We start from the raw sequence: 27,076 nt of genomic DNA on the forward strand, positions 1-27,076 counted from the left end.
CACATATGTCACATTTTTAGTGTGCTTAATTAATGGTCAGTAAAAGCAAAAACTCCATTACTCACAATTTTTGTGCTGTTATCTATCAAGCATTTAATTCAGCCAAGCATGATTATCATAAAATATCACTGTACTAATCCAATGATATAAATATACTTTGAACCACCACGAGTTTATCACAAGCTATGGAGCCAGTGTTCTTGTAAAATTACTACGTGGAGCAACAATTCCACTGAATTGTATTTATAATCAACTGTCAACACATGATCTAATGGTGGAGACTAGCTGACATCAAAAATCTTTTTAAAAGTTCTTCATTTAGGTTTATAAGGTGCCCTGTGTTTGTATCCAGATGAGAACAAAACGGTCTAGGAATCGTAAACACTTTAAAGTTAATTGGAGTTGGTAATTCCATAACAAATCTCTAGTTACATGCTAGTGGTCCTTTTATAGTGAACACAATCTTCCTGAGATAAGTAAATAAAGTTGGGTAGATTTGAGAGTAAACCTGAGTGTGAGTTTTCTGGCACATCTTGACTAAGTTGTAAAAGAAACATATAGTTTTAATTCTCATAGGTTAGGTATTGATGCATTCTCCTCTCAAAATATATGAACATCCTATAATTTCTTCTCCAGTGTTACCACTGTTCAAATTCCAGGGGGAGAAGTTAACTATCTAAATTCTCTAAATATCTAAATGCTGTAGTCTGAACGTAAAACCCAAGTTGTTAATAGGAACGAATTGTTTTCATTTCTAGAAAAGTTATAATCCCAACTTGAATTTTAACAAAAGGTTAGGGAATTGTTCCTGAAAGTTGTTAGGCTCCTGTGAATTGCTTAACTCTAATGTCTGCCTCATGCCAGTTACTTACAAGAAATGTAAGTTACTCTTTAGCATATTTCAAATTTTAATGAAAGGATTTCTAAATATTATTGGTATGTAATATGAAAACACATTATTTTAGTAATGTTAGAATATTTCCTACTCAAGGAGCTATGTGACCCATATTAAGTTTTTAATTGACGATATTTTTAAGTTGGAAATATTTCTTAATATTAAGATTGTATTAAGATCTTAATATGGCAATTAAGGGTTTGGCAATAAAGTTTTATTTAGAAATCTCTTTTAAGTCTAGTAGTAAATTTTTTTTTTACACTTTTGCTATCTGTAGTTTTAACACTTTTAAATACAGGTGCATATCTGGGCAAGGGGCTTACATTCCCAAGATGGAGAGGCCATCTTCACTTGCACATGACTGTTTGGCACAAATGTGAGACCAGGTAGACCCACAGAAATGTGCATTTAAACAGTTCCCATGTTATAATTGACTAAATTGGTAAGAAATCCATCCAAAGTAAATGAACTCAAGTTGGAGGAACAACAATATGAACTAACCAGTACCCTCAGAGCTCCTTGGGACTAAACCACCAACCAAAGAAAACACATGGTGGTACTCATGGCTCAACTGCATATGTAGCAGAGGATGGGCTAGTCAGTCATCTATGGGAGGAGAGGACCTTGGTCCTGTGAAGGTTCTATGCCCCAGTGTAGGAGAATTCCGGGGCCAGGAAGCAGGCATGGGTGGGTTGGGAAGCAAGGGGAGGGAGGAAAGCATTTAAAGTGTAAACGAAGAAAATATCTAATAAAAAAGGGGGAAGAACTTCTGCAAAGGGGAGGAGCCACCTGTCCACCCCTGCCTCTAATATTACTGCCACACGTCCACTGCACTGCACAGTTGACTTGGGACTCCTGGTGGCCACCATTCATTTTCTTTTCCTGTCCTCTCACACAAAGGAGAGATTCAATCTAAATTTTCTTCCTGGCCAGAGATGTTTCTCCATGGTGTCTCCATGAGGCCCAAGAATTGGTCCTCAGAATCATGAAGAAGTTCATTTATGACATCATAGACAACTGCCCTAACTTCTCTTATTAATAGAAATGCATTCTCCTATCAAAAGACCTCTTTTTATTGACTCTTTTCTTTTTGTTTTACAGACTTTAGATTGCAAGGCCTCATAAAAGCTATGAAAATATTCTACCACTGGGATACATCTCCAGGTTTAAAATTGCAGGCATTAGAATTAAAAGTTAAAATAGATAATGTCAGATATGTGCATGATTAAAATCTTTTGACATAAATCTTTGGAGTTTCCACTCTTTAGAATCCATGAATATATTAACTTTGTTTTGAAGGACAATCTAACATCTGATTCAGAATGGCTTCTTGCCCACTTCCAAAGATTGACAGTTAACTTAATATTCACAACCGGACACTCTACGTGCAGCTGGGTACAAACAGCATTAAAAATTGTAAAAGTTAAATGACACACTCTATTCTTGAGGCAGATTTTTTCAATTGTCTAGTAGCACTATCAATACACTTTGTGGTGACATAAGGGTTTCATTGCATGAAAATATTGCATTACTTATAATTATCAAATAATCATTTCAAAGTGGACATCTAGCTATAATAGCTAAAGGATTTTAGATTTCTATAATAATAGACATTTTCTTGTAAGCCTTCACTTATATGCAGTGTTTATAGCCAATACAAATACCTACAAAATCACGACAACCAAAGACAAGAGCATCTTTTCATTCCCTTTTGCTTTGAGTAAAGAATAATGACTTTCTCTCTGTCCACATCAACACCTTGCATACACAAGCCACATTTTTATGCACTTATCTTTATCGTTTTCATCACTTTCTTTTATGATAAAGAACATACGCTTGGTTTAGGCTACAGAGACCAGAAGGACCCTATAATCTGCTTCTAAATGATAGGTAAGCAGCCCAAACAGAAGAAAAAGACGCAGAAAGGGACACATTTAATTCCTGGTGTTGTAAATTACTGTGTAACTCTCTGTCATAAATAATATGGAATTAAAAATTCATGGTTTATATTTTGAGCAAAAGTTAACTATATCTCAGCTTTTTTTGTCCTAGTTTATGCGTACATTTTGCGATAGTCTATTGAGAAGAAATTTAGAAAAGTCTGTTTCTGATATATTTCAACCTGGATTTATCTATTATTTTTAAATCTTTTTTGTTTAAATGCTTCTTTGCTATACTTGGTAGTAATTTTACTTTTGTAAACATAACAGACTGTTTTAATAGAGATGCTATGCTTCAACTAACAACTGCTAACATGTTAATGACACTATAGAACATTTTAATTATTGTATACCAATTCTTTTGCATGTAAACCTCTGAGAAACCTATGTTAAACTTAATGTATATATTGTCCTATAGATATTTAGTTAAGACTAATTCTCACATTTCTAGATAAAATATTTATTTAAAAAACAATTCTTAACATTTCTGGTTTTTCTTTTTTCTTCTCTTTTTTTTTTTTTTTGCCTTAAGTTACCTTTCATTACATGCTACCATTGTGAATTTTTGTATGTAATACAGAATTGTGGATAAGAACATACACTAGAAATTTATTGTTCTTACTAAGTTTAATTCTTTAAAAAAAATCTGGATTTATCTCTATGGAGAACTTAATTGTTAAAGGAACTGCAATTATGTTCTTCATCTAAACCTTTACAAATAGCAGGGAGGAAGCCGCTAAATGAAAACACAGTCTCACGACAAGACTTCCTGTTTAACTGATTATATGGTTCCAGGAGATAACAACCCAAATTGCACTTGCTACAGACACTTACACAGGTGTAAACTATACTATTTTTAAGCATAGCAGATTTTCCCCTGTTTTCCTCTTCTAATCAAAAAAAACGTTCCTAAGGATATACACTGGCAATGCTAATGAGCAACCACGAAGCTATGAAAAACTCAAATAATCTTTTCCTATAAACTATTGGAATCTTTGTCAGTGAAGTTGCAGTAAATGAACAACCCCAATTGTTGAAACCGTCACAAATATTAGGTTTCTGTTTCTGCACGCTGGCAACTTATTTGTAAGTAAGTATGAGTAATTTAGATACATTTTCAGTTTAGACCTATTTTCTAAAATATGTCTAACAATTCAATTTCAATCCTTAAGTATCAGTGGCATATTTTCAATGCACACTTCCTTTTGAAATGTTCTAGAAACAAAACAACTTTTAACTCAGAAAAGGACATTGAAAGATTAGAATGTGAAAACTAGAAACATTATTCAATCATGTTATTAAAAACAATAATGAAGGCAAAGAGCATGTTTGAATACCTAAATGAATATACTATCTTTATCTTATAAAAGAAGGCTACCTTGGCATGTTTTAATCAAAATCTCAAAAGCTTGATTATCAACCTTCAGATGTGAAGTCAAAGTTCTCTTGAGTCGGAGTCTGAGAGATGGCTGTGAGATTAGGATAGAACCTCTCTAATATAACACTTTTTAGAAATACTAAAAAGTTCATGGAAATTCCTCGGACGTAAGGAATCTAAACTTTAGCAACAGAAGTAAAACTGTGGTAAGGAAAGAAATTACATTTCAATTTAGGAATAAGCTCTGGATATTGTAATATTTCCTTACACTTTTTTTTGCAAAAGAAGTTAATTTCATTATAGATAAAGTATTTTCAATATCTGGAAAAACTAGAAAGGAGTACAGCTTTGACTTCTTGATATTCGGGAAGGTATTTAAAAGTCATGTGTTATGGATTTTGCTAAAGGCAATACAAATTTGAGTGATAGCTATAGACACACATAAACAGTACATTGTGTGTGTGTGTGTGTGTGTGTGTGTGTGTGTGGAATACGTTTGGATATTTATAATAGTCTACAGAAGACCCATCTATTTCAAAACTCCAGCCATTTTCTTCAAATTTGGGGATTACGGTGTCAATGGAATATATCAAACTGACTGCTGGGACAGTCAGAAAACATTGAATTTACTGATGAAAGGGAAGGTAGAGTTCAAACGGATTTGAGTGTGGTTTTTCTTGCTAGTATAATTACATTGTGAAGAGGGCCTGCAGAAGCTTCTAGTTTGGGATGGTCCCTTTGTGTCGGCCCCATGTGTTCCCAATATTCTCACATGAACACATGCATGCATGCATATCCAACACTGAACTTACGTTCGTTCACCTTACATCTCTGCTTGCTGGGAATTGTTCTCAGTATTCAGCTTTTCAAACTGACGTTTTACAATTAGGAACTTACTTAAATTATTAAAATCTAGAAACTTGCCATAGAATCTAAAATGTTTAGTTATACTCATCTCTGTCAAATGACATACAGCAAATAATTTAACTTTTCTAGGTGCTGAATTGGCAACAGAAATACATCCTCTGAGGATTTGTGTCAGGATTTTCACTGTTTCATATTACATATGTACATTGCATAATTTTTATCTAAGAACATCATCCTAGGCTCATCTTTTCCACCAGAACTAATATTTACACAGGCATGGAGCATATCAGAGCTTACAATATTTCCAAATTCTAGTCTGAAACCAACCATTATCTGCAAAGTCTTGGTAAATAGACATAAGCACAGTATTGTAACTATGAAAGCTGAGTTCCTGTAGAATAAGAAATTTAGTGTATCTCACTTTTTATTGTTCTTCTTAACAGCTTCCAAAACTGCAAGTTTGAAATTGAGTTTATGATTCCAGACTTTTATTTATTTATTTATTTATGTGTGTATTTGTGTGTCTGTGTGATCATACGTGTCCCACATGTGTGCAGGACCTTGAGTTTTCTAGAAGAGAAAATCAGATTCCCTGGAACTAGTGTTACATGTCATGTGATTGTGAGCCACGCTGAATGTGTTGAGAACTGAACTTTGGTCCTCTGTTAACCTGGACCCCCGAGATGTCTCAGACACTGGACCACCAACCAGGCAGCATACACCACCAGATATGAGGCCCCCAACACATACACAGCAGAGGACTGCGGTTCTGGGTTCAGTCGGAGAAGATGCACCTAACCCACAAGAGACTGGAGGTCCCAGGGAGTTTAGAGGTCTGGTGGAGTCTGGGTTAGGGGGTGGGGACATCCTAGTGGATGGATCCTCTGGGGGAGGAGGAATGGGATGGGAAACAGTCAGAGGGTGGACCAGGTGGGGGATAATATCTGGAGTGAAAAAAAAAAGATTAAATAAAATTAAAAAGAAAAGAAAGTTGAGTATTTTTAACCACTGAGATATTGCTACAGTCGAAGGACTCTAAACTTTTTATGATTAACATTAATTATAATAAATCTACAATAGTCACAAGGTTAGTCATATAACAAAATATTCATAACTTCCAAAGGTGATTTTTTTTCAGAGAAAAACAATTTAAGTACTAGAAATTTTATTTTATTTTATTTTTCTGAGTTATAAAAGTCTTCTCACACTTAAAATGATTTTAAATATCACTTTCAATGGTGAGAAAATGGTATAGTTTACAATGTACGATTGTTTAAGAAGGGCAATTGTACTTTAGAATATAGAGAAACTATTATTGTCATTATAGATTAAATTAACCAGCTCAGTCACCTGAAATACACAGGGAAGAATTTGTTTTTCATAAAACAAGGACATTAAAGGGGTAGTCTAGGCCAGACATGTTGATAACACACAGTAAAAATTCTGAGTTTTTCCTTTGATTTACCAAATGTAAATGAGTCTTATCTATGGTAACACAGAGAAAATAAATCAAGAGAAAAATAGTAGGCTTTAAAAAAAAGTATTTCTAGTATTTCACAGTTGTTAAATTTAATAGGATTTTCATATTTAATAAAGGGGCAGAATTTTAATTTATTGCTATACTTGGGGTAATAATTTTAATTTTTTTCAGTCTTAAAAAGCAAAACCTACCTTAAATTGCTTTGGCATATTTGTGGGAATATTGTCATTATTACAGACTGTAAAGGGGAAAGATCAAGATGAGACTATGACAAACAACAGTTCTTTTAATTTTTAATCTCATTAGCAATTTGTTTTCCAGAATAAATTTTATACATCTTGTGTCCATAACAAACATACTCATCTATAACATTTTAGCCACAGTATGGGAACATTTCAGTTTGGTAAGAGAACCCTCTGATTGGCCACACACACACACACACACACACACACACACACACACACAGAGCTTGTGCTGCAAACAGACTTTTCCTCAGAGCAGTGCTCTGCTTATCTTAAGGATTAGTCAAATGAGCCAAATGGAAGCCATTGCAAATTAGTTCCTCTGCCTGACTTCTCAGTGTGAACATTGTCTGCCATCTTTTGCATCAAGATCTATCCTTATAAAAGAATGTCATAACTTTACTCCTCAAAAGATAGACTCATTAGCTAAACCAGGTTTGCAAACCAGAAAGGGCGCACACTACTATCATGTGAGGCTATTTCCTGAATGTATTCTGAGGGAGACTTGAAATGTTAAGTTTTCTAGTGATCAGAAACCAGCCAACTTTGACAGCAAAGATGTACAAATTGGGAATCTTATATTTTTTAAAAGACAGGGAACGTTTCAATGTCACTAGGGCCTAGTGGGCTTCTTCGTCTAGCACTCTTAATTATTATTGGAGAAAAGTTAGTTTAACCTCTTCATAACTTCTACAGGAAATAATTCTGACCTTTGCCAAATGTACCTCTTAGCCACCAACCTGAATGCTGTTTTCCAAGTTACCTCAGTAGGTTACAAGGTTCGGTTACATAATTGGCCAAGACTGTTGTTTTGAGAGCAAATAAAACAATAAAACTCAGTTTGGGAATTTTTATGTATTTAATTCATTTTGTTTAATAATTTAATTTTAAGCCTTAGACCTATAAAAAGACATACATTTCAGAGGTATTATAAAGGCCAGATTTCCATAAGTATTAATTTCATATGTTATTAAATACTTAATAACAGAATGCAATGGTTTTATAAACTCACATGAAGGACTGGGTTTTTTAAGTCAAGCTTACATTTCCTTTGATTTGGAAGCGTTATTCAAATCCATACATGAATTTTAAGAACCACATTTGAGGGGAAAAAATTGCTGAGTTATTTTCCAGATGTAAGGGTGGGAAAGAGAGCTATCTGCTAAGGCTTTCTCATTTGCCAGTGGCTGGGTGGCTGGATCCTCTGCAAGAACACAGTGTATAACAGACAACGCACTAGAAATTTTAAGTTAAACCAGAAGCAGTGGCCCACTTCTCCAATTCCAGCACATGTAAAAAAGGTCAAGAGTTCAAAGCCAGCCTGGGCTACATTAGACCATGTTTCAAAAAAAAAAATCATTAACTAACATGTTTAAAAGTTATACATTGACATTTCAGCAACAGAAGAAAGACACTTAAAGGCAGCTTGCTCGTCTACTTAGAAGCCTGATGTCATCAATACACTATTTTTGTTCTTTGGCAGGTACAGGGAATTTATTGCGTCAATTAAAGCTGAACATGTGTGTTGAAATTCCCCATGAAAAGCAAATTGCTCCATACTTAATTTGCTACTTTACAAAGTACTCTTTTAGCTACCATGTTAACTCTCTTAAACAAGCTACAAGTATTTTTTAATGTAAACAAAGACAAATAACTTAATTTTAATTTTTTTCATCTTAAGTATTATTTTTTTTAAAAAATCTCTCAAATCGGAGAATTTCCCACAGGGAGCTGCACCTACATTTTGGAGCATGCTCTATTTTTCCCTCGTCCTGATTTTCTGTGACAACTCCCGGAGTCAAGCCACACTCCATTCTTGGGATACAAAGACAAAACCTGTCAATAATCACACCCTGGTTATGGTGACAATCTTCTCACATTTTCCCTTTCTTTTTTGTTTGTGTTTGTTTGTTTGTTTGTTTGTTTTTTGTCTGTGGAATCTGGGAAAATCTTTATTTCAGGGTGAGGCATGTGGTGTTTGAGTGAGAAGAAAGCAAAGGCCAAGATAAGTGAAGGAAAGGCTCCATAGGCCTTAGGGACTACTGTCTGCATCAACTTCCCCTACCTTACAGAGAGTCATCAGTTTAAGTAATTTACAGAGATTCAGGATCTATGCGTGTCCTCGCTTAGGAAGTTCAAAGTCCTCTTACTGATTTAACTTAATTTCTCCGGCCAAAAGTTCTCAACATTTTGAAGTTAATTTTGCAAAGTCACAAAAACAAATTAGTTCAGCCACAGAGAGCAGGGGTGACAATCTAGTATTGTTCTGGGATGAAAGGACTCTTTACAGATAACCAGGATTTGTAGAGAGGAGAAATGTCAAAGTGAAGACCCAGAGACAAGATGGAGCCTGGATCCAGTGGTGTGTTGCTGGGATGTTTCCTCAGTTGTATGTAAGAAATGCCCTAATATGTATGATGTATGTTAGGTGTGGTTGATGTAAGGCTTCAGTAAGGGATGGATGAAAAAGACCACTGGACAGTGAGGTTGCAACCCCAGTGGAGGAAAGGACATTTAAACCACACTGGATTCAGCCATTATTTAAGAAGAATATTGAAGACACACAGTCACAAAAATAAAAGCGGCAGTAAACCGTGAATCTACTCGGATTACTCCACTTTGAAGAAACACTCTATGTTTCAAGTTGATCTTCAAACTCCGAAGGAAACAAACCAACAAAAATGGTACCAATCTGAGAGAGGGGTGGTTTGGGGGAGGGGCACCAGGGCACTCTGAGTAGGAGCAGGAAGGCTTATGGAACACTCCTTTAGCGTGAGGAAGGGATTAAAGGTGGATGCACCTGCAGGTAACTTTAAAGAACACTGAAAAAGCAAAACAATCCCTTTATTTAGAAACGGGAGTGGGGAGAACACACTGTGGAGAGAGTAAGAAATAGCAAGGAGGGTCAGAGAGCAGCCAACAGGACAGTCGGGTAATCAGAGGTCTCTGCTTTCAGTAAATGAAGAGGTGCTTTTCGAACCTTGCAGGAAACTCTGCTGGACTCCTACCCTCCCCCTCCTCTCTCCCTAAGTCACCCGGTGGGTAGAGGAAGGTAGACAGAAAAGACACTACCACGCCACCTCCAGATGCCAGATTGAAAGGTCTGGTTGACAGCCACCGGAGGAAGCAGCAAGGAAATCTGAGATCTGTGGTCTCCTGCGAAGATCTGGACTTGCTGGGGTACAGGGGGTTGGGAGGTGGGGGTGGGTCTCGTTCTCCCTGTGCCTGATCCGGTGCAGGTGGCGGCCAGGTGGGGTAGAGCGGTGCGGCGCGGCGCGGCGCGGCGGCAGCAGCTCAGAGGCTGCAGGCAGAGGGCGCGCGTTGGTTGCAAGATGCTTGCTAGCTTCCTTCCTAAAGAAACAGTCAGAGGAGTTCTGCTTCCAGGAGCTCTTCGGCTGCTGTGGGCGCAGTCGTCCAGAGGAGCCGGCGCAGAGCGAGCCACGGGATGCCAGGTGACCAAAGCAGCCAGCATCCCTCCATCGTTCCATGGCCATCCGGGCTCCGCGCCGCGCTCCAGGCACTGACTTCGGTACCCGATTGAGGGGAAACTGCTGGAAGTGTTCCCTGGCCCTGGAGGGCTTACAGCTGGCCGCTTCACTCACTGGCTGGGTTTTAATAAGAAAACAGTAAACGGGACTGAGGAGCGAAGCGACATGGCTTCCTTGGCTCTACTAGTCCCTTTTCAAGTAGATAGGGATTAAGACACCCTGGCGGGGGTGTGATGGCAGCGAGGGTGCCTGATTCCTTTGTGGCCACCTAACAGTTACTCCCTGTAAAGAGCCATAGTGCTAAAATTTTACTAGGGCACACAGTTTTGCAACTTAAATGGCAGTGTCTTATCAAATGTAGGCAACAGGATGCAAAGAGGCGCACTCACCTCCTCCTTTGACCACCCCTGTCCGGGAGGAAGATTGTTCACAGCAGTTTGTTTGTACAGTGCTGCGATTTGTTTCCCGACTCCTTCCTCACCTATTATTCTCAGTTCGCCATGTTGGTTTGGATTATGTGGATTTTCACCCTTTGCTTTGACTAGAACAGCGGGACGTGGTTTAGAAAATGAAGGGGGGTGGAGGGCGCTGTGCACATTCAGGGTTTCCAGTTTAATAACGTCATTTCAAGTTTGAACCTTTATTTGCTGAACTGGTTTTGATTCCATCCACCCTCCACGTGCATGAGCCCAGGCTTTCAAAGTAAGCTTTGCTCACACTTTTAAAACTTTCCTGGGCAAAAGTAAATCTGTAAACTTCAGAGGAGAAATAAACAAAGCTACATGCCATTTTTTTTTAAATCTAGGTTTTAAGGATTTAATAAAAATTTACCCAGGTGATGTAAGTGATAAAGATATTTTATGGCATTATATTATCCTTGGCTTTAGAATCTGTGTTCCTCTCCATTTCTGTAATCAGCTCATTTAGTTTTGCTTGCATGAGCATTCTTTATAGTGAACTACCTTTTAAAATGCATTCCCAAGAAAACTCGTAGGAGATAAAATAAAACTTCCCGATGTTCATAATTTTCTTGGGGGGAGGGTTTTCAAAGAACTACCTGGTACTAGACAGCCGCGAACACAACTGCAGAGTTTGAAATCAAGGGCACACAACTATCCAGTCCTTTGAACACACGAGCAATGGCTTCCAAGAATGATGGATTAATGGTTTGGAAACTGTTGTGTTTTATTAATATCGCAACACTGTTTTTATTCTTGAAGTCATTGCAGCAAAATTCTTTCTTTCCTTCCTATTTTTTGAAGAGTAAATATTTAATCCCAGTTTTTTTATATACCTAGAAGAATAATATAACAAACCTTTCACACCAATCAACCCTTTATTTGAAAAATGTGTGAAAAGCTACTTGCACACTTGGTAAAAGCCCCTTACTGACCCTCAGTGGTGATAAAATCCAGATCTCTTAAAACAACCAAAGAGAGACACCCAAATCTGCTCTCAATCTCTCTGAAGCAAGAACTAAAGAGCCAAGTTTATTAGTTTATTGAATAATTTACAGACAAATGTGCATGTTAAAAAATAAAACTAGAGATCTTGATAAAAATTTTTTTAAAAAGTTAGTATTCTTCCAAGAAATACATATTTCTCTGTACATCTAGTATTTATGCCAAACAAAACCAGTGGAAAATGACTCAAATCAAAGGTAGCCCACATCACAGAATTCTAAGTAAGTACTGTCTGTAAGAACTTATCGAGTTCTGATGATTTGTGGAAAGTTTTATTAATACTTTCTTGAAGATTTTATGACTTGGAAAATGTAACTTTCGAGAACATTTCTTGCTGCTTCCATTTCTATTGAAGTCACTAAATCAAATATATTGTAGAAATATGCTTTCCCTTAAAACCCTTTGCATATGTAACTAATTATTTGATATTTAAACGTTGTGTATATTTTAGTTCAGGAAAAAAAATCCAAGAAGTTCCCCTAAAAAATTGAACGTTTAGGGATATTTTATAAGGAAGGAATATTTTGAAATAGTATTAAAAGCGATTTGACTATAAAGAAAATACAGGAATTTTAATGTTCAAATTGGGATAATACACATTCAAGATAAAGAATTTCATTGAATCATTACTTTAAATTTATATAAAGATCAAGTTTAAACTGCTACATTTTATATGAGCAAGGAACATACCATGATGGTTAGATTCAAGGGGCAGAAAACTTTATGTGAAACTTTCTCAAGTTAGTAAACACTCGTAAGTTAGTAAACACTGATAAATACTTTTAAAATATGATCGCATACTACTCTGTTATAAGAGTATATATTAGCTTTGATTTTTTTCATGGAAACTTTCAGTTTCTATTAATTCATGGAGAAGATAAATTTCTGTACAGTATAACTGACTTAGCCTGTAGCAATAGTGTTTACATTTATAGGTACAGTCACTTCTGACTTTTACCCATAACTTTTTACTTTACGGGGAGAAGAAAAATTGTATCCATCACAGAATCAGTATAAAAAAAGCATAAAGCTGAAAATGTACATAGCTATGGCAAGGGTGTTTTGTCTGTCTAAATTCACTATACTTGCCAGAATACTTATATTTTAAAGGGATAACTAATTTTTTACTTCTGACAAGAACGGATGTCAACACTGAGGTGAGTTGGGTCTTAAAGTGAATACTTCCTCACTTGAATTTAATGATATCAACATTATTCTTTAGGAAGATATAAATTCAAAATGAATTAATTTCATGATCAATTTTGAGAGGTTACAAGAAGTTACTTTTTTTGGCACAGTCAAAATATTATCATAGCAATTTAGATTGTCAGTAAAAGCTTAAACAAATTTGCTGATAATCCTGTTAATGACCTAGGTCAAGTGTTAACTGTTGTGGGTTATGAAGCAGTGAAATTAAGGTTTCTTCTACCTTTAGGCAAACAGCACAGTTATAACCGTTGGGGGTGGGTGGAGGGGCAAGCTATTAGGAGAACTATTAAATTACAGAAATGTATAATGCATTCAATTATTTAGTCTAGCATGAAGAAATGCTATTAAAAGCAAATGTAAGCTCTTTAAAAAAAAAAGCCTATAAAGATGACATGATAGCTTAGCTCTCAATGTTTCAATCACAGAGAGTTTTTATTTGAGAGTAAGAGTATATATACATTGAAGGGATGCCAATTAAGAACAAATTTTCAAAGAGAAAAATCTGTGACTTAAATATTTATTGTGTCATTTGCCTACTGCTCCAAGAGAAGTATATACATTCATATAAGAAGTATATACATTCATAGGCAAGTTTTACTATCAATTGCCCAACAATCACATAGTGTTTCTTGTACTTAGCAGAGATTTATGTTAAAGGAAGAACGTTTCAGAGACAGTGTCCCACAAACACACTACAGAAAAGAGTATCTCAGCAAGAAGTAGGTATGGGGACTGAATTTTACTGAACTGTATTAAAAAAAACCTCTCATTTTCAGTGTAAATAATGCAAAGGGTAAGTGTGAATACAATTTGTGGAGACTGTTCGATGGAATATGTGGCATATAATATTGAATAAGCAGTCCATTTTGCTTCAGACAGCTACAAGTATTTAGTATGTATAGAGAGTACTTCATGCAGTTGTAAAGTTGGGTGAACTAAGGAAGGTTGAACACTCCACTCTGTATCAAGCTTTAACCTCTTTCAAAAGTTACTGTTTGCCATGATCTGAGTCCCTGCAAGGAAGAAACAGAACGAGCCTAAGGCTGTCCCTGACAGAACTGTCCAGTACTAATGTTACTTTGAGAAGGAACTGATTTCCCAGTAGAATTTTCTTCTCATGCCACGTGAGTGGAGAGAACTGATCATTGTTCACAAAGTCTTTACTACCTTCTGCGTGGGTCTCCAGGCAAGGTTTTAAGGGATCCTCAGAATCATACGTCTCTATATTATCCAGAAGACCATGGAGGCAAAGTAGCAGTTGGAGTCGCTTGATCAAAATCACATTAGAAAGTCACATAATTAACTGATGAACTGGAACATTCACACCAAACTCTTAAGTTATTTTTCTTTACTTTGGACTCCTGGAATTTCAATAGTTTTATTTAGCCATCTCATTTTTTTGTTTGTTTGTTTGTTTGTTAAACTCTCATAATGATGAGTTTCTTAGCAATCAGCTCAATGGCCTGGTTTTGTTCATCCAATTTTGTCATGTCTATCCAATGATAGATAGGAGAAGGTATGTTAGTAAATATGTTGCTGCAGGTTTTCTGTAGTTTTAAAGCACGTTAGGCATCATATTTCAAGTATAATTTATTTTCTTATATAGAGAGAGCTGTTTATAGAGCTTCTTCCTATATAGCTTTAGGTTTCAAACTACTGATGAAAAAAGGAAGCAGCATTAACTGGCTCACTTTATCTTAGCTATATAGGAAAGCTACATTATCTGGTTCTCTTTATCTTAACTCTATCTATGAGTCCAGCTTACTGCATGGAAATTGTGGCACAGATCAGAAATTTTCACTTCCCATATGACTCAACTCAACTGCTTAGGGCCAAGATATTTGATAAATATTTAAAGTCTCATTGAAGTGTTATCTAACTTAAACTAATCACGTTAACTTTTGTTTTATCCTTGTAAAGATAGTGAGACAGCCATATGATAGTGTCTGAAAAGACCAACCCTGTGAACAATAGATACATAAAACTTTCAGCTAAGCAAGTTAAATACTATATTAGTTTTATAAGTATTTTTACCATTATAGCTCTATGGTGTTAATTTATACAGGACTCTTTACATACACTATTCAATTATACATATATAAAGTGGTTTAATGGTAATTAAGATTTAATTATACTTATTACACTAAATTAATAGGCATTGCTTTTATATGAGTATAAATAAGACTAAGGTTATTATGATCATGATTATTATTTGCAATTTAAAGTGAGGTTAAGTTGACCATAAACATAAGTTCATCTCTATCCTGCACATCACCTATTCAGTGAGATCATTGTCTGGGAAGTCTGTACACATTCTATTTGGAAAAAGACAACTCAGCAAAAATAAATAAATAAATAAATAAATAAATAAATAAATAAATAAAAGTGCCAGTTATATTATTTTCTAGTTATTGTTAGTATTTTAATATATTGAGAAAATATTTTAAAACAATTTAACATACTGCTGTCTTATTCATGCACAGATGACCACTCAGGATGACCATTTTTTCAAGAATGGCTGAAGATTATTTTTAAGTGAACATTTTAATTTGTATTACTAAATAAGTGATTTGTGGAAAAGATGAGTTTTTCCATCTCCATGATGAAAAGAATAAAAAAAAAAAACACTACTTCTCTACTGAAAAGCAAACAAAAATTAATAAAACCAGTCAGACTTGATAAAGGCAGCCAAGGCACTAAGGAAAGAAAATTAAACTGTCCCATTAGCGTGAAAGTGGGTCACCAAACATGCGAAGCGGTCTTTGTACTAATGGGCTTACATACATTTTTCTTTCACATGGGCATAAGCATAATGTCTACAACATTGGCTCTACAAAACGTTTTTAAGTGAGTGTTGTACAGCTACTGTGCTCCCTGCACATCAGCTGTTCTCTATTGTTAACTTGCTCGATACAATTCTCAATGTTCAAAATCATTAAGAGGAAATTAAAGTTGTAAGTGTTGCTGCAAGGCAATCAATTATTCAGAGAAGTTGTCTTAAGAGTTTGTATTCACAAATCATTAAAACTCGATAATGAAAAGTCTGAAAAAAAATATCATGAGTCCGCTCAGTACCCACGAAAACAAATATTCTCAATATTAGCTTTACACTTTGATCCATTGAGAATGCAAGGATGCCCGTTACACGGACAGTAATTAATCCAGCATCAAGGAAATGCCGTCAGCTACCCATGACTGTTCTTTCTAATTTGCTAGTCTGTTATTTACTGTATCTACCCAGGAGCTAATCATCAATCAATCATTAAATGCATCCTCCTATGTGTATGAAAGGCCGTTTTACAAAGGAACCCAACTTAAGCTCACGGTATATCCCTTCAACCATCACTGCTGTTAATAATGTGGCATGCATATGCTACCCATGAGAACCTGTATCGCTGAGCACAGCATCGCCCCGCGGGATCCACAGCACTTCAATAAGGCGGTTGTAACATAAACACATGCACACACGCGCGCACTCAAACACCTCGGGTCCAACGAGCCTCCTTCTCTCCAGTCCATTCATAAATGCCAAAGGGTCTAAGCAGGAGCAACCTGTCATTATCTTTAAAACACACCGCGGGATCTCAAGACAGGCTAGCCTTTTCTTTGAAACTTCTCAAAGAACCACATGGTCATAATTAGAAAATAAAATACTGCCTTGGCTATTTGGCAATTAACAGTCTGGGTTGTTAAAAAAAGAAAAAAGAAAAAAAAAAAGAAGGTTTTCTTTCTTTCTGGTTCAAATTGGTAAATGTGGTAATCACTTGAATCGCTCGCTATCAGATTAAAAACAGATTTATTATTTTTTAAAGGTTTCTACAATGCCAAGACATCCCCCAAAAGTGTTTTGGGATTGCTACTGGGCAAACACAATCTTTTCGCTGCCACTGCTTTCTGGGCATCTCGGGGAACAGCGCCGTCCGGGGGCTGTGGGCTCCGCTCCAGCCGGAGCGGCGCGGTACCTGGCTTACCTTCGTTGGAAGGCTGTGGGCTCAGTTCTCCGGAGCAGCTGAGGACGCAGCAGCCGAGCAGGACGAGGATGGAGAGGTGACAATCCATGTTGCTGGTGCACCGGGCAGTGAGAGGAGCATATCTCCGCGAAGCATACCACTGATGTGAGGGGGAGCGCTCTGATTGCTGGAGAAGTTACCATGCTCCGCTCGCAGTCTGATGTCAAGTTTGACACTGGAGATAAGGAGGAGTCTGGCTGCCTTTCTGCGAACCCCGCTCGGGGACTTCTCTGGGTCCTAGTGCCGTCGCCAGCGGGCGCTGAAGAAGAGCAGGGCAGCCCCATGGCTGGCAGCCAGCTCCGTTCCACGGAGCTGCGGAAGAACGCAGAGGGGTGGAGGTCGAGAGTGTTGCTTGTGGGGTAGGAAAGCCAGAAGTTGTGCTGGGACAGCGACAGCGACGGAGAGTCTTGGGAGCCATTCCGTTTTCACAGGAAGGCAGCTATTTGTTTGCTATACTTCATCAGTTGTCTATTTCTGAAAGATCCCTATTAGAGGTACTGTGAGTTGAAACTAATGTTCAAAAAAGTAGTATTGTTTTTAAAAGTGGAAGACGTTCATTCAATTATTGTAGAACGACAAGGACCATTACAATTAATCCCTTTACTGTGTTCTGTGTGTTCACAATTCTCTTAGTGATTCAACAAGATAAAAGTAGACATCCTAGATCAGAAAGTCTGCTCAGTCTACCACATGGTATTGGGCTGTTAAAGGCATTTGATACAGCAATCTCAGCTGAAACAGAGAGGTCACAGTCAGGTTCCGAACACTGGCAAATAGCTGTTGCCCTCCCAGGACAGTAACAATCCTAGCCAAAGCCATAGCTTCAGACTGCCACTCATTCCATCGGATGGTTGCAGGGTTTGCAATATAAAGCGAAAGTCCTGAACAATGAATGCTCCTGCCTACAACTAGCTAGCAATAGAACTTTCCTGTTTTGTGAGACTCGGAGATTAAGTCATAGCTCCCTGTTCAGCCTTCCGGCTGCCACTAATCTGGGAATATTTGAAGACTGCTCTTTTAACGCTGAAAATCTAGTAGTTCCTAGACAACAATGTCCTTGGACTTTCTTAAATTACTTTGCACGATGGTTATAAACGGTCTCATGCTGAGCAACCTCACTGCAATCTACTTCAGCCATGTAATTTTTCCAATTTCTACTTTAAGATCTCTTTTGAATTATCTTTGAAATAGGTCCCAGAAAATGATTCCTCACCAACCCTCTCAACCACCCATCCACCTCAGCCTATCCTGAAAAGGAACAAGATGACTTCCTTACACGGATGGCTTCAAAACGGAAAATTAGGTTGACAACATTATCGCCAGTGATCAGTGTTAGAGCCCTGAGAAGGGAGACTGGGTAGGTTTTTAAGGGTCCCGATAAATAAGGTATGATTTCACAAGCACTCCACTTTCTATGACGCTGGAATTTAGGCTAATGGCTTCTGATACTGTTTGTTGACTGTTTGGTAAAGATGGGTTGGGTTGAAGAAGCCAGATGGAAGAGACTGACTCTGTTCACACTTCCTCGAGAGACTTATTTGTCTCCCTAACTCCTTCTCACATTAGGCCACCAGAGGCTGTAGAGCCCACCAGTGCTAAATCTGACTCCATTGAAAATAAGGGTTGTTGACCAGAAAATGGGGAGAGTGGGGATTGCCTCATAATGTTTGCAGTTCCACAACAGTTACATTGCTTCATAGGTGGATATGACTTTTTTCCTGAGAGTTTGAAAGAAATGACATTTATTTCAGATTGCAATTTAAAAGCACTTGGAAAGGTCATGATGGTATGCTGGTCTTTATGAACTATTACTTCCTTTCCTCTCACTATCCCATTATTTCTCTTTCCCATCTAACATCTAACAATCACCTGGGATGGTGAAAAGGTTGTTCATGTTTGAACAATGTTACAAGTGTGCAAAAATGGAGTTTAAAGCAATGCCTGAGCTAGGCACACTATGTAAGCTATCTAGGATGTCTCAGTTGTAGACTCCTTAATCCAAAAAGACAGCAGAAAAAGAGAGGTCCCAAAGCTGAGAATGTAGCCCAGTTGGTAGAGTGCTTGCATGAGGACCTGGGTTCTATACCCAGTATTACATAGTCAGGGTGTGTAACACAGCGTTTGGAGGATGGGGGAAGAAAAAGCAGAAGTTTAACTTCTCATTACACATTGAATTAGATGACATCCTGGGCTACATGAAATCCTGCCTCTAAAATAAAAAGAAGGAATGAATAAGTAAAAGGAAGAAAGGAAGGAAAGAAAGAAAGGAAGAAGGGAAGGAGGGAAGGAACAGAGAGAGGGGGGAAGGAAGGAAGGAAGGAAGGAAGGAAGGAAGGAAGGAAGGAAGGAAGGAAGGAAGGAAGAAAAAAAAGAAGTTGCAAAGATTTATAATCTCAGGATTATTTTGGATAGGTGTGAAAAGAAATTCAGGCCAACAGACAGACTAGCAAGTAAGATTGGAAGTACAGACTTGATTGCAATGGTTTCTTGTCCAAAAAAAAAAAAAAATGGTGCTGAAATATAAGGAAAGGTAAACATTTAACAGTTCAATAAGAGTTCAGAAGACACTGTTAGTAGACAGAAGGAGCATAAACAAAATTAGAGTGATGTCCAATAGAGGGGAAAAACTTAAAACCCCAACATGCAAGCAACACAGTGTATTTTTGTCAGGAAGAGAGATAGCATCAGAGGACAGAAAGAAAGCCAGAGTTGATGGTGGCTGTTGGGGAAATATTCTCCATGGGGTAGACTGAAAAAGGCATACAAGTTCCCTTGCCACAGGTCAATGTGTTCATAACCTATTCTAGGCTAAAGAGAGCAAATCCAAAAGCAGAGGAATAAACGGATTCTGTCTAAGGTTTAGGAAATTATTATCGTCCCAGGACAAACCAGGGCTGTGTCACATGGTGTGGAAGGGCTGACAATCCTCATTGAAAAGGACACTGTAACCCAGACATTTGGGACTGAACCTACTGCTGAGTGAGGAAAAAGTCCAATACAGAACAGTTACATCAGAAGTCATTTATAAAGTAAAGCTGAGGACAGGTTAGGGCTAGGAGCTAACTGAAAGAATGAAGACCTAAATGGGGAAGAAACTACATTTCGTTTTTTCAAGAATAGCAGAGTTAGCCACCCAACTTAGCAGTTAGAGGAACATTCCTGAAAGAGATAGCAATTGAACTTTATCCAGGAAAGGCAGCAATGGTGGGTATCATTGAAATGTGCGTCAGAAATAGAGTGAACATGAACAACCAGCTTCCTGGAGGAAACAGACTTCTGTTATTAGAGCAGAGATGCTGAGCTGATGTCGGAGATTCGGAGAGAAGAGAGAGGACATCATGGACGGATCCTGGTGACGATTCTAAGAATGCTAGGGACCTAGGACTGTGGGGTGATTTGGTCTATAGAAGTCTTAATCTGCACTTTAAAAACAGGAAGAATGTTACTTTTAAAAATAGCCATAGTGAGAGGAGGTAATACCCCAGCACTCCTCGCGGTTGACATAGCTGACACTGTAGGTCATCTGTAGAGCTCCTCATTCAAGCCAGTCTACATGCAGTTAGATGGTCTGCTCTCTTGAGATTTTGACCCCAATATGCTATCATTTAGGGAGAGTGTAAATGTTATATGATGCTTAAGATGTTATCCTTATGTCTGACATACTAAAAAATTTTAGTACACTTTACAAAAAAAATAACAAAACAACAAATCACTAGCCAACATGCAGTCTAGATTGTATGATCCTGAGCAGCAATAGAATTTTAAGCCACACAAACATAAGTGAAAAAAAAATCTAGCAAAACTTCACAATAGTTTTATTTTAAGACATGGAAGATCCTGGTGTCTATGTAGCCTTTTAACTTCTGATGTGAACGCTAAAAATGATTTGAGGAAAGAAAATGGTGGAGACCATTATGTTAAGTCTAGTAGGAATAACCCGAGATCAAGTCCAGGGACATGAACTATCAGGAGACAGAGACCTTAGGTGGGTTGTTGTCTTAGCAATTATGCCTTTCCAAAGATAGCCAGGTATATACATGGAAGGAAAGGTTAGTCAGGAAGATCAGTTGGCTGAAGAAAAAGTGGTAGCACATACCGATCTTTAACATCTCTTGGCAGAAATGGGAACACGGAGCTAGGAGAGATGAACTCATTAGAAAACTATTGAAAGTTTTCACAGGCAAGCAAGATCCTGATAAATGAGTGAGCCCTGGCTGTGGAAAATTCTATGATAAACTCTTGCCTCTGTCCTGCACTCTGCAACTGTGGCCAATGTCACAGTTGTCCTCTAATTACTGACCTCCTCTTCTCAGGATATCTGAAGAATGATCCTGAGTACGGTGACTCCTATTGGCTGAGAACTCATAGCCTAACAGATGGACAGTTGAGAAATTCTGGGTTGGTTGCATTCTGATGCCAGGGCTGGTACCGCTTTTTACTCGTCTTGACACTTGTAACATTGTACAGACACACATCTCATCTCTTTTCATGTTTTAATGATCTTAAATATTTCATTTGCTCTTAGTGTTCACACACACACACAGACACACACATGCACATACATGTGTGCACACACATTCACACACATAAAAACACATATACAAACACACACAGACACACAGACTCACACAGGTGCACACACACATAGACACACAGGTGCACACACACACACAAACACACATGCACACACGTATTGTGAACTACAATATTATATTCAGCTATCAATAAATGCCACTTATAATTTCTATCTTTTCATATATCATCAGTTCTGTGTTGGAAATGTTCACTCCCTTCTCCGGTTATCTTGAAAGAGACAACTAGCTGCATGCGCTGAACTTGCAATGTTGTATATTAGAATCCCTTCACCCTTAGGTCTTCCGGTTCCCCTTATATTCCTTCTCATGCTGCCCTATTACTGCCTCCTATGCCAGCCTCCTTACTTTCTACTTCTATGCAACAACCTTCTTGTCTCCACAAAAGGGTAACAACCCGCGGTGCTGCATTTCTGTTCCTGTCTCATTTCACTTAGCAGAATGCTTTCTTTTTCTGTCCACATCATCACAAATAACGCAATTTCAGTCTTTTTGGATTTAAATATTATCCTATTATGGGAATCTAACACATTTTTAAAAAATGCACTCATTCATTCCATGACATCTCAATTGAGTCTATGTCTTGGCTACTGAGAATAAGCATGAACATGCAGATATCTTTTTGGCATGGAGATTTATTTCCTTCCAATGCACACCTTGTAACAGTATGGCTGAGAGGCGCCATTGTTGATGTTGTTGGGAGTAGGAATGTTAAGTACAAGTTCTGCAAGTTGGATCTCAGTAAATCAGTGACTAGAAGGAGAGGCAGGAGAAGTCATGTTATGTGGTTACCCGACCAGTGCTGCAATGAACTGATGGGAAAGCAGAAGTATTGGGAACCCTGGGTTCGGTTTAGGACACGTTAAGATCGAGCCAGAAGTTCTGAGGGAAGTAAGGATACTTAGGAGGTGAGTGGTAATTATAAGTAGCTTAATTTCAAGACAGAAATTTAATTTCCCCAGAAGATCGCATACAGTGAGGGGAAACGAGGCTCCTGAATTGAATTCTGATAAAATAAAATTATTCAAAATGCTAAAGGAGGCTGAATTTATTATGGTAAACCGGAATGTATATCATAAAGGAATGGTAAGGAGAGTGAGTCAGAGGAGTCAAGAGAGATGCAGACTCCAGGAAGGGAGCAACCAACCACAAGTAAGGGGAAGGTTCCTCAAGGCTGAAAGGAAAATCGCTTTTGTAGTTAATGGACAGAACAGAAGACCACGCATCTCTTCCTAGACTAGGGTTTTTGAGATGCAAAACACCTCACAGACTCTGTTTTCTTAAAGAAGGATAAGACACCAGGGACTCCATTATGCTGTGGGGGTCTCCATTATGCTTACGGGGTGAAAGGCAAATGTAGGGAAAGGATCTCAAAGAATGTGCCCGTTTTGCAAGTAAAATATAGAAAATGATACTTGCTGCAACCTTTACAAGAAATTTTGGAAGAAAAGTTTGATGGAAGAATGCTTCCTGAAAGACAATGTTTTATATATCTATTTCTTTCAGAAAGATGCAGGCTTGGGTTTGGGTATTTAGGAAGTCAGCATGTGTGGTACAAATTAATTCACTTTATTGCAACCTTGATATCATTGGACTGATGTATCATGAATGTAAACATCAAAGTTTATGCTATTAGTGTAAAAAAATTAACCTGTCTGCATTAATTGAAATAGCAAATGCAACTATAAATTAGAAATGTTTCACACAATTGGAAAGCTCTCAAAACAGGAGTGTAAAAAAAAAATACTCGTAGCTTGGTAGAAGTCACACATGTTCTTACATTCATTCACTTTTTAAGTTACCTCTGAAATACATTTTCATTTTTTAAAACACACTTTATTTTCACAGTTACTGCTTGGTCTTCAGTTCCTCTGGTCAAAATACTGCCAAAATAATACAGGAGCTCATTGTAAAAACCTGAGGAAAATATCCCAACCTCAAAGAAAATTGTGAGCTAGTGCACGCTGGTAAGATAGGTTGGTGTGGAACATATGGACAGTCTTCATACAGACCCATTTGTGAGAAGTGAGCCATGCACACAGTCACATGCCCCCATGTACAGTCATTTGTCATTCACATATGTCTTACATGCACTGGACTGGATGCTGCAGGGTTGGCTGTACCAGAGAGAGAGCAGGACTTGTAATCCTGCTTTGCTCTCAAGCTTCCTGGGATGTCTGCTGCAAGCATGGCATCCTTGGCTAAGTTCTAGCTTACTTTTATGTTAGATTTATAGGCAAGTGAGTCTGACATGATAAAAGTTGGAAAAAAAGATAAAATATGGTTTGATAAATGAAAAGTGTATCTCCACGTAAGCCTGGAGATCAGCCTGTTGCTGCAGTAAAAACAAACAAACAAACAAACAAACAATGCTGTCCTATAATCCTCTCATTTTGAAGTATGTAACTAGGTCCACTCTATCCTTACTGTGAGCTGGTATTATTATTGCCAAATTCACTCTATATACTTTCTCACTTACTAATCTGCATTATCATAATTGTTTCTGATTTTAACGTATGAATTATCTTTTGAGTATTACATACCCTTGAATGACAAAATAAATACCTACCTCTTCAGTAAGAGAAAAACACTATGTGGCACAGTCATATATGAAAATCTGCTTTATTTTATTTCAGACATAATAAACATGTGATCATAAAGGTTTGACGATTTCTTAAAAAAAAACAACCTACACATGTATTAAGTGATCAAATTTCTATGGTACATGGAGATTTTAGGGGTTAATAAACATGAGAACACCATTATTAAAACAAGTTGATGGCTAAGACAAAACGACATTGACTTTTCAAGTAATAGAATGTTTCTCTAAAGCTGGAAAAAAATCCCTGCACTTCTTGTCAATTTATTCTAGGTATAAAGTGGCATTTCCATTTTCTCAAAGTATTGTATTATGATTCAGTAAAGAAATAATAGTCATTTGTTTCTGAGTGCTACAACAGGGGATACATTAATAGCCCAGGTAAAAATCGAGGTGTATTTGAGAAATGTCCTCACATCAAAAGATGGGAAGGCCGACTTGAGAGATGCTCTGTCATGGTGCAGTGAACTTGCACTACACGTGAAGAGCACAGTCCTTCGATGTTGTCTTCTAAGTTTTTGGTGAGCCAGGACATAAAATAGCATTGCTCAATATTGAATAATTAACCGATTATGTGCCTGCCTGTCTAACCACAGCCGTTAATTCATCTGGGAAGCAGAGAAGCAGCCCATAGCTAGCTATAGAGCTCTCATTTCAACTGTGTTAAACCTTGGTGATTTTTCACGGGTGTCCGGTTTCCACAAGTACCCGGTGCAACCTCACCTGCTTTTCCAATTTGTCTCCTGGACTATGATCTGGGTCAATGATCCCTATTATGTCATGTCAATACAGTGGCTAAATGATGATAAATAATTGAATATGTGACAGGAAATCCACATCGGAATGTCAATCATCGTAGGCACTATTTCCCCAATTGGAGACTTTTGCTTCAAATAAAGGTGTTTACACCTTTAACATTTTATACCCCCTTAAATAGAAAAATATATGCATTTTCAGAGATTATTGTAATTCAAAGAAAACTGAATTTGAAAAATAAGTTGTATAAATAACTAAAAGTATTTGTTTTTAGGAAAATATTATCATGCCTTTCACGTTTTAATGATAGTAATTAAAGAATTAGAAATGTGCATTCTTTCAGCAATTCAAATGGGTAGGATATGATATTTATATTATTTATTTAATTTATACATTTCAGATAGTCTGTCGTTTTCAAGTACATTGAGTAAAGCTCCAAGAAAATGAGTTTTAAATTCTGCTTCAACTTTTAAATTTATCATCCTAGTGTCCAAAATCTATACTACCTTTACAAGTTAAGCACCCGCACATGGTGTCTGTCTGTTAAAGGTACCAGTTAACCACTTCCTCAAAGATTTTTATTGTTAAAGCCTTAGCTTGGGAAACTGCGATGAAGCACGCCCTCCACTAGAGGGCGAATGAGAGGCAGCAGCCACTGCAGCTAAAGACTCAGGTGTTCGGACCCATACAAAATCATAGATCTTTGAGAGGCTATTGGAAAAAAATAGCAAAGATTTCTTTGTTGGTTCATTTTAACTAACTTTGAGTCATGTAAAAATTTTAAACGTTTCCAAATATCAATGCAAATCTATGAGTTCTCTCTAATCATCTAATTTTGTTCTTATCTGGCCTAGATACTAGTTTGATATCATCGTGGTTACAAAATTAAGGAAGTCAAAGTCACATTTGGTTCTTGGTCTAGGGAAGTCTCATGCTTTCCACACTAAAAAGCGCCGAAATTGTTGGTACATTGTCTCTGTTCTCAATTTCCTTGAGAGATAATTTTTTTTCCAGTAAAATATTTAATCAGGATGACATGAATGTAAACTTATAGTCAACTAAAGTTAGCATCAAAACAAAACAAAAACAAAAACAAAATAAAAAACAAAAACCATGGGGTTGGTAAAAGGAAAGGGAATGTGATAAAACTAACAATGAAATAAGTAGGAGCCAAAAGGAGTCATTACTTAAGTTCTTTCCATGCAGAGACGACAGGAAGACTGTGGCACTTACAGAGACCATATCCTGGAGAGCAACTGCTGCTGAAATGTTAGAGAATCTTAGCATAATCCTTTGTGTTACAGCGGTACAGACACCTTTCAGAAGGAACAACAACAACAAGAAATAAAACAAATAGAAGTATGCTTGCCACTCTTGTGACTTGGTTCCATCAATAAAAAAAAAAAATACTCTCATATGATTTTTAACCATGACAGGGAGCATGTTTTGGGTAGATATAGAAAAGTCCTTCTAAGAATGATTTTAAATGATAAGCAAGTCAGCTAAGAATATTAATGACTAACTTAAATCCATTAATTGATAAACTAAAAATGTGAAAGTATTTCAACTGTAAAAATCTGCACATATCTATCTTAGGGACCTTCAGATAACATGTTTGCACGTGATCCATAATATTTAAGAGTTTTTGTTTAGCAGTATTCTAACTCAAGATTTTATGTGGTGGGGTGTTATTCTTCACCTATGAAGTACTATACCAAACTTCACGTATGTCACACAGTGTCAGCATAAACCCAGTGAAGTCCAGAGCTCTTTGCTGTGAGAATTATAAGAGCCATACAGAAGCACAAAGGAAACCCCTTGACCAAAATTTCTGCAAAAAAAAAAACCCTATTTCATCCAGGACACCATACAATTAAGGAAGTGAAGCATATGTGCCAAGGAACCAGTTTGGTCTGGTTCTGTTTACCCTTTTATTCAGAGCCTCCACAGCAGTGTCTGACACATAGTCAATCTACAATCCGGTTTTTGACGGAAAATGAATATAGAATTCAAATTCATGATAATATATTTAAAGTATGTTCGTACTGTTCTGTCACTTTCCGGAGTATTTTATTTTTCAGTTAGTTATCTATGTGAATGTCTGTGTTTGGTTTTGTGTATATGAGCATGGTACCCACAGAAGCCAGAAGATGGGAC

General features: G+C 37.3%; 1 protein-coding gene across 2 annotated transcripts in view; it reads right to left on the reverse strand.

Moving 5' to 3' along the window:
- Epha3 (EPH receptor A3) overlaps positions 1–17,116 on the reverse strand; it is a 306,595-nt gene extending 289,479 nt beyond the window's left edge. For both annotated transcript variants that reach the window (XM_021185614.3, XM_021185613.3), the window contains exon 1: positions 16,934–17,116. In XM_021185614.3, coding sequence (XP_021041273.1) covers positions 16,934–17,021 — 88 coding nt within the window. In that variant the 5' untranslated portion in view covers positions 17,022–17,116. The remainder of the gene's footprint in view (positions 1–16,933) is intronic.
- Between the last annotated feature and the right edge of the window lie 9,960 nt (positions 17,117–27,076).

This window comes from Mus caroli, unplaced genomic scaffold (genome assembly GCF_978045245.1).
Source record: "Mus caroli unplaced genomic scaffold, Mus_caroli_1 scaffold_17, whole genome shotgun sequence".
Lineage (NCBI taxonomy): Eukaryota > Metazoa > Chordata > Mammalia > Rodentia > Muridae > Mus > Mus caroli.